The sequence below is a fragment of the Triticum aestivum genome, chromosome 7D, assembly GCF_018294505.1.
Source record: "Triticum aestivum cultivar Chinese Spring chromosome 7D, IWGSC CS RefSeq v2.1, whole genome shotgun sequence".
NCBI classification, from domain to species: Eukaryota; Viridiplantae; Streptophyta; class Magnoliopsida; order Poales; family Poaceae; genus Triticum; species Triticum aestivum.
In genome coordinates, this window is record NC_057814.1 from 358,913,312 (window position 1) to 358,922,001 (window position 8,690).

Below are 8,690 nucleotides of genomic sequence, written 5' to 3' on the forward strand. Positions count from 1 at the left end.
GTTACGACTGTGGGGGGGGGGGTGTCTGTCGGCTTGCCTTCGGATTCTTCTCCAGTCTCACCGTCTGCGTCGCTACCGTTGTGACTGCGGGGGGATGTTGAGTAATGTGATTGTATTAGGAAACATAGGTTAGACTAGGAAATATTCTGGCTTGCCTTGTACTCCAAGTAGATCATGTACTCGTAAATATATGCCCACGAGGCTCAAGCAATACATCAAACTATTCCACCAAATCCCCCTCTCCCTTCTAACAATATTCATGGTTTTGAGAGATGTTGAGGATCAAGGAAACAAAGCTGCAAAGAAACCTTCTGGATACATCAACAAGTGGTACAACCTTCCCATGCGTCTCATTTTGTACATACCCATATTCTCCAAAACAACATTAGAACCTTGAGTCTCATGGTTTTTGTCAAGTCACATAGCAGGTGGAAAATCCATTCAGGTCCTGTATTCGACTAGCGTGATACATCCGGTAAAGACCAGGAGGTCGACATGTCCTTCCACAGGGCTCTACCCAAAGTACAGCGGCACATGGCATGAAAGGAGTCCTCACGATCAACTGAACATAATGGACAACCATCATTAACTTCCAAGTTCCTAGAGAGCTTAATGTCCCAAGTTGGCAGCAAATTTGAAGAAAGTTTCCAGGCAAAAACTTTGACCTTTGGTGGTGCTAATCTTGCCCAGACCCGCTTCCACATAGACCTGTCGCCGCTGGGCGAGGAGCTTAAAGAACTCTGAGCAGCGTGACTTTTCTCTTCCAACGCCATCCGATGTGCACTCCGGACCATAAAGTTGTCAGATTTTTCGCCTACCCAAGCAATGAAACTTCAGCGTGTCGGGAGCAAGTTTTTATTTTCAAAATCTCCTCAGTGTCAAGCGGGCGAACAATATTTGTGTCCCAAGCACCATTGATGTCCATTAGCTCGAAAACCCAATGAAGTCTGCATCTTCCTTTTGGTGAAATCACTTTATGAATACTTTCATGGAATCCATCTGTCCCACCAAATTCTAACTTGTGTGCCATTTCCAATGCGCGAAACCAAGCCCTTATTCAATAATTGAAGCCCATGAGCTATGCCTTACCATGAAGACCCAATGAAGTCTGCATCTTCCTTTTGGTGAAATCACTTTATGAATACTTTCATGGAATCCATCTGTCCCACCAAATTCTAACTTGTGTGCCATTTCCAATGCGCGAAACCAAGCCCTTATTCAATAATTGAAGCCCATGAGCTATGCCTTGCCATGAAGATGAATGGTTCCCTGAGAGTACGGTGTCCTCTAATCTGCCATGGGGAAATGCAAGTAGCCGCCATGTCTGTCCGGGAATGCAAGTAGCCGCCATGTCTGTCTAGCAACGAAGTAGCGAGGATAGTTCGGTTAGACTTTGCGGATGCTGGAGTGAGTTTTTGACTAACGGGAGGAGTCCGTAAAGAGAGATCGTAGTATCACCAAAGAACTAGCCATGGACAGGGGTGTGTGGAAGCTTGCTATCCATGTGCCAGAACCATGAATTGGTTGCGAGATCTTATGGGTTTCAGCTCAGCCTACCCCAACTTGTTTGGGCCTAAAGGCTTTGTTGTTGTCGTTGTCTCAGAAAGAGCCTTTCTTTTTCCCTTCTCAGAGCCCCACCAATAGTTCCTAACCATCTGGTTTACATCATCACATAGGCCTAGCAGGAGCTTAAAGACACTCATGATGAATGCACATATGGGCTGCGCTATGGATTTTATAAAAACCTCCTTACCACCTTGTGACAGGCAGCCCCATAATAGTATCTCCTGGTCAACTTTTCTTTAAAGTTTTGAAACTTGCCTCTCACCATACGTCCATCAGTAGTGGGTAAGCCAAGTCCATCAGTAGTGGGTAAGCCAAGGTACCGTTCTTCAAAACCAATTATCTCTATCCCTAGGGTATCATGGATATCAATCTATTGAACCAATGGGCAGGCGGAGCCAAACATAATTGAGCACTTAATGTTATTCATTAGCTTACTTGTGGCCAAAGCATACTTGTTCAAAATATTTTTAACTGGGACTGCTTGCTCATGTTTAGCCTCAAAGAATAGTAAGGTGCCGTCTGCAAATAATAGGTGCGATATGCCTGACGCTCATCGACACACCTTGACCGGGGTTACATTTGATATTCCTTCCTCAACTAGTGAAGAAAGACCATCAAGAGAAACAAATAGGGGACACGTTCTTTAGTGACAGTTTACTAGTTGTAGTTGTGACCCATGGCATGCCGGCTCAAATTGCCTCATGCGTCAAAAGGTGACTATTAGCATTATTTTCCCTCGGTGGCCCCTTTTGAAACTTAAAACACTTCAGTCAGGCCATTCGTTTTGGCGTTTTTAGGAGGATGTCACGTCATATGCGATTGGCGCATCTAGTGGATGTCATCTTTTTTGTTTGACGGAGTAGAGAGTTGGCACTACAATATGGTATAATAAACTACCCTGTCCACTTATTTCACAACCATATATTAGCTTAGATTGTAAGGTGTTTGATACGGGGCAAACCCTATGGTGGCCCAATCTTCACGAATTGGAGGTGGATTTAAGGAAGAACACAAAGATTACAGAGGGAATCAAGAGGAAACAAATCAACTCTCATAGATGCAATAAAAGATATACAGAGATAGATCCTTGACCCAAATCATCCACAAGAGAGATGGAACAAGATAGGGTTCTTCCCCACGTCCTACGACAAGGAGGGCTTGAATTCCACATGGAAAAAATTCTCCATGGATGGAGGTCTAATGCTCAATGGGCCTACACCCTTAGGTGGCCTTGAACTCCTTGGAGTCTTCACCCTTAGGTGGCCTTGTACTCTAATGGAGTCTTCTCCCTCGAGAGGAATCCCGTAAGGGGAGATACATGAGCTAAGCTCTATGATTTCAGTTCTATCTTAGCTAACCCTAAAATGGAGGAGTGCGAGGGGTATATATAGGTCCAAGGCATGGACAAGTAAGTGAGGGGCAAAAAGGGGAGATACAAGGGCCATGCACAAACTCTGCTCGCATGCAGCACTACCGGACTGTCTGGTGAGGGGGTCGGACAGTCCGATGGCAACAAAAGGTTTCAGCCTTCGCGCAGACGGTTACCTGATTATCTGGTTGTTTGGCTTGCACTCCTTCTTCCATTGCCCCATCTTCCCTTGCTACTTCCAGGGTTCCCTCACGGGTAGGGGTACTCTTGTGCTTGCACTCCTCGTCTCGTGTGATGCTCCGCTCAAACCTATGCATGCACGAGGGAGGAGGGTCAAGTAGTGTACCATCCATGAGATTGTCAAGTAAACACACATATAGGAGACTCGTGTGATGCTCCGCTCAAACCTATGCATGCACAAGGGAGGAGGGTCAAGTAGTGTACCATCCATGAGATTGTCAAGTAAACACGCATATAGGAGAAGATTCACCTTTACATGTATGAATTAGATGTTGCGTGTGTCTCTTGACGATGGGACACTTGACATGGTGATGTCCATGGGATGCTCTGCATCACCCCCACATCACCCCCTTGGAAGATCCGTCATCGGATCAAGGTCATCATCACCATGGGAAAGACATCGCATCGTCGTGTGGTATTGGACACTCACCATGTACTTGAGACCTACACATGCACCAAAAATCGAAGAATTTGTGTGCATGGTACACAAATGCATCATCCATCGTGATGCATCTCTTCTCTTGCACACCACCGTTAGCACAAAATATGGACAACGATAAATGGTGTATGCATGGTATAGGTCATAGCAAGTAGCAACAATCATAAGTGAGAACGCTAGATACCGACCCCTTTCCCCTCGCCGCTCGTCACTCCCGTGGGCGGCGGCTGGGCGAAACCCTAGCTCCAGCCACCTCCTCCCCTCCCTACGTCGTCGGAGGGTGCTAGCCTTGTCGATGAGTTCGATGGTGGCCCTTGTCTTTGCACCTTCTTGATGCAGAGGTACTTGACTTATTGTGCTTGTTGGCTGAGTCGCCATGGCCACCAACATCATTATTGCTTGTGTGGCACTCTCCGCTAGAGTGGTGGCGATGAAGTTTTTGAGGCTTCGCCGCGTGTCCATCGATGTTTGCTCCACTCTCCCTATACATCATGGCACTAGGGCAAATAGTAAAGTGGCTAAAGGAATGGACAATATCAAGCTACCTTCTCCACTCTGCATTCTCTACTCCTTGGATGAAAAGGATCAAAGATTGTCCAATGTGAACCAATAGAACAAAATTGTGTTGATACGTGCTCCAACGCACACCTACCAGCTCCCTACAAGGCCTCGGTAAGGTTAGCGGACCAAATGAATGATTGGGCAAGATCCAAACGAACTCAAAGTATGCAAGTTGATCTCAAATGTAGAGGAAGGAAACAATAGGAACACACACACACACAAAGATAATGGGGCTTGTGCAACCAAAGGAATGAGAATACAAGATTTGGCCTAATGAAGACTAATCTCGTGTTGCACAAACACAAGGAGAGACGTTAGCTTGATTGCACGTAAAGGGCAAATGATTTGTCACTTGGCACCATTTTATTGGTTCACATATTTGACGACAATATGATGTATACTTGCACATGTATCTCTTAGCTCTTTCTCTTTTGCTTATAAGCTTTTGATGTTTCTTCTTTTTCCCTTTTTTGGACCTTTTTCTCCCTTTGCGTTTCGCTTGTGCCAAATCAAAGATACAAGACTATCGGTGACGAGATTTAACTAACATGTGCACAAGATACCAAAGTGATGTGCAAAGTAGATATGAAATCTCACTAAGGGATGCTTAAGATAGCAATCTATATGATGATGTCACTATGGCGATCAAGTGTATGTCTCAATAGGACAAGGTATTCACAAAGAATGGTAGGGCTCACACGGGTAATGTCAAGGCAAGGCAAAGTGTTTGACAGAATGGAGATACCTTCGTCAACACAACAACTTCATTGAAATCGAAGGGGACCGGCCTTGCTTCTGGTTGTGGGTTCAAAGGATGAAGTTGTACCTTCGTTGAAGTTGATGGGACCGACCTTGCTTCCAGTTGTGGTTTTGAAGGTTGAAGTTGTTGTCGTCGATGATGAAGTTCTTGGCGACGATCTTGGTGGTTGTCGATGTAGACGGTACCCAATGGTCACTCGAATGTAACTTGGGTGATGAAACAATGACTCGAGTGATGGTTGGTGGAGGTGTTACGGTTTTGATGTAGTTCCTCCAAATTTGTCTTAGCCAAATTATGTGGAAACCTAGGTGATGGCCTTGGAAACACTGATAACTTCAAAATGAGCCAAAAAAGTCAAATTGGAGTTCCGATGTGGAAGTTATGGCAACAACAGTAAAACAGTCCGGTCCTTGACCTATTCTTTTATGCGACCGGACAATGTGGTCTGACCAGACTGTGGTTCTAATCTACCAGACAATCTGGTGGTACCTTAGAAGGCATAATTTTGACTTTCGAAGGTGGGAAATTGTGATTTCATGGTAAAAAAATGAAGGGGGAAAAGAACAAAAATGCGGCTAGGGAACGCAAAGGAAGGCAGATCAACTAATTTTGCATGAGATCCAAATCTCAAGAAATCCAACAAATCACAATTTTTTTTGGGTATGGCTCTTTTGTTTGGATTTTCGAAATTGGACAAGAACAAAACAAAATAAGAGGGGTGAGGGCTCCAAATCGTAGAAACATTGCTCATACCAAACGATACGAGGCAAACCCTATGGTGGCCTGATCTTAACGAATTGGAGGTGGATTTGAGGAAAAACACGAAGAACATGGAGGGGATCAAGAGGAAACACAAGGGAAAAACTCAAATCAACACACATAGATGCAGTAAAAGATACACACAGCTATATTCTTGATCCAAATCATACACAAGAGAGATGGAACAAGATAGAGTTCTTCCCCATGTCCTAAGACAAGGAGGGCTTGAATTCCACATGGGGAATCTTCTCCATGGATAGAGGCTTTGTGCTCAAAGAGCCTACACCCTTAGGTGGCCTTGAACTCCTTGGAGTCTTGACCCTTCCTCCCTCGAGAGGAATCCCACAAGGGGAGATACATGAGCTAAGCTCTATGATTCGAGTTCTATCTTAGCTAACCCTAGAATGGAGGAGGGGAAGAGGTATATATGGGTCCAAGGCATGAAGAGGTAAGTTGGGCAAAAAGGAAAAGATACAGGGGCCATGCCCAAACTCTGCTCGCAGGCAACAGAAGATTTCGGCCTTCGCGTAGACGCCGGCTGAACTGTCCGGTCGTTATGTCAACTGTCCGGTAGTGCAAAATTTCACCCATTCTTCTGTTGCTCCGTCGCCGCTTCCACGCTTCACTCATGGGCAGGAGTACTCTTGTGCTTGCACTCTTCGTCATGTGTGGTGCTTGGCTCAAACCTATGCATGCACGAAGGCAGAGTCAAGTAGTATTGAATGGTTCACTCAGGATGGCAATCTGAGCCAGCACATTCGGGATGGCAATTTTCACCTTATCCGTTGATTTACGATTCCCTTCTGTCAGCATGGCAATTTCACCATTTTCTTTTTTGTAGACTGACAATTCTTCATGCTTCGATCATGGCAAATACCTGAAAACGCACTGCAACTACTCTGCTGCGGCATGGCATTTTTTGGACAATCTTTTTGTACAACACGGCATTTTTTACTCTAGAACATGGCAAATATTTACACAACAACATGACAAATTTATGTGTTTTCGCATGAATTCTGTAGCATTCGTTTGGAGTGTTTTTCTTAGCGAACAAAAATTTGTTCTTACCTACCTGGCTGGAGGAAGGATAGTTCGCTCGGTTGGCCTACATGAGGGAATGTCAGTGTTATTCACGTCCTTAAAAACAAATATACGAAAATCCAAAAGTTAAAGGAAAAATGCAAAAAAGGTGACTACCACGCAAGCTAGTTCACTTTTTATACTATAAGTAGTCTAAATTTCTTTCCTTTCTTTAATATTTCTTTATTTTATATTGGATTGTCTTTAAAGAGTTGATGTGTGCACACAAAAAAAAAACTAGTAAAGGGGTTGAAGGAGAAGATCGTAGGTAAAAAAGCAAAACAATGATGTGCTTTTATTTCATGACATATGAGATATTGTTTACTTTTTATAATATAGGGTACAATGTAAGAGAAGAGAAAATGAAAACGAAGTGGAGAGAAGAGAAAAGGAAAACTGTAAGAGAAGAGTACTTCTATTGCATGAGATATAGTTTACATTTTATACTATACGTAGTCTGCAAGAGAGAAAAGAAAATGCAGTGGGGAGAAGAGGAAAAAGAAAAACTCTTAAGAGAAGAGAAAACAAAAACGTGGAGACAAGAGAAAAGGAAAAACTGTAAGAGAAGAGAAACAGAAAAAGGTAGTGTTGGGGATTCAAACCAGTCGTGCCACTATATATTAAGTTACTAACCCAACCCACTACTGAGGTACCAACTGCTCTTGTTACCGCCGTGCTATTCTTCTGCATACACCCCAGTGAGTTGACGACATCTGCAAGCGCGAGTTGACGGCATCTGCAATCGGTATGGCGTGGCTTTAAAAACGTCAATGCGGATGGCGTCACATCCTCTTAAAAGGCGAGGGACCACCAAAGTACTGTTTCAAAAGGTGCCATTTTGGGGAAAACGATATCCACATGCTTGATTGCTGTCATGACATGAACTGCTTGATTCAGATAAATAAGTAGTGCAGTAGCATAATGCTCATCTGTCTGGACTGGCCACTTGTTAAGCCTGGAGACAATAAATCTGTAGTTTTTTTCATGCATCTTATTCTCTCAAGTCAACTCCACAAGGCACATTTTACTAAGGTGATGAATCTAATGATGCACGCATTTTTCTTCCAAGTCTGTTATGTCATAAATTGATACCCTTCAGGTTCGGTTTGCTTAGTCCTGTAAAAGCTTTTCTGCAAATTTTTAACACATGTTTTCTTTTTGACATGTGATCACACTCTCTTATACTTGTAGGCCTTCGATGAAGCCATCGCTGAGCTGGATTCCCTCGGAGAAGATTCCTACAAGGACAGCACCCTGATAATGCAACTTCTCCGTGACAATCTCACCTTGTGGACCTCTGATATGCAGGTAGTGTACTGACTAGTAACAAGGAAAAATGTTTACATAGCAGTAGACATTTTTTTAAAATAATGCTCAATAATTTATGTTAGCAGGATGACGCTGGCGATGAAATGAGGGATTCAAGCAAGCCTGAGGATGAGCAGTAGTGAAGGGTCCTAGCTACTGCCCTCTTTCTCTCTTAACCTTCGGGTAGTTATGATGCTTGTACAAGGACCATTTTCGTGTGTCCTTTGTTGCTTGGTCTTTTACCTACCCTTTCTTTCGTTATATTGTTATACATCGCCGTCCTCGTGCATTATTTTACTTTACAACTTGAATACTGCTCGTGTATGCACGGCTTCCTTCAGATTTGAACCAGAGGGTTGTCAACTCTTGCTTCCTATAATCAAACAGCTATGCATGTTCGGTGTTTAACAAAATTTCTTTCGGGCTAGGTTGTAGTTTGAATTGGCTGTGCAAATTAAATCATCATAAAAAAAAGAGGCCACCCAGGACTAGCCCATGGCGGCATTTAAAAAGAAAATTATACTAGGAAATTTGCCTGTGTGTTGCAATGGAAACGTTTTTTAAAGGATGAAAGACCCTGGCCTCTGCATCAGAACAATGCATGCGGC

General features: G+C 43.7%; 1 protein-coding gene across 2 annotated transcripts in view; it reads left to right on the forward strand.

Annotated features, from left to right (window-relative positions):
* LOC123167873 (14-3-3-like protein GF14-A) overlaps positions 1–8,490 on the forward strand; it is a 14,353-nt gene extending 5,863 nt beyond the window's left edge. The window contains exons 3-4 of one of the 2 annotated variants that reach the window (XM_044585734.1): positions 7,966–8,082; positions 8,166–8,490. In XM_044585734.1, coding sequence (XP_044441669.1) covers positions 7,966–8,082; positions 8,166–8,222 — 174 coding nt within the window. In that variant the 3' untranslated portion in view covers positions 8,223–8,490. The remainder of the gene's footprint in view (positions 1–7,965; positions 8,083–8,165) is intronic. The other variant, XM_044585735.1, reaches the window with a different exon arrangement.
* Positions 8,491–8,690: the final 200 nt, after the last annotated feature.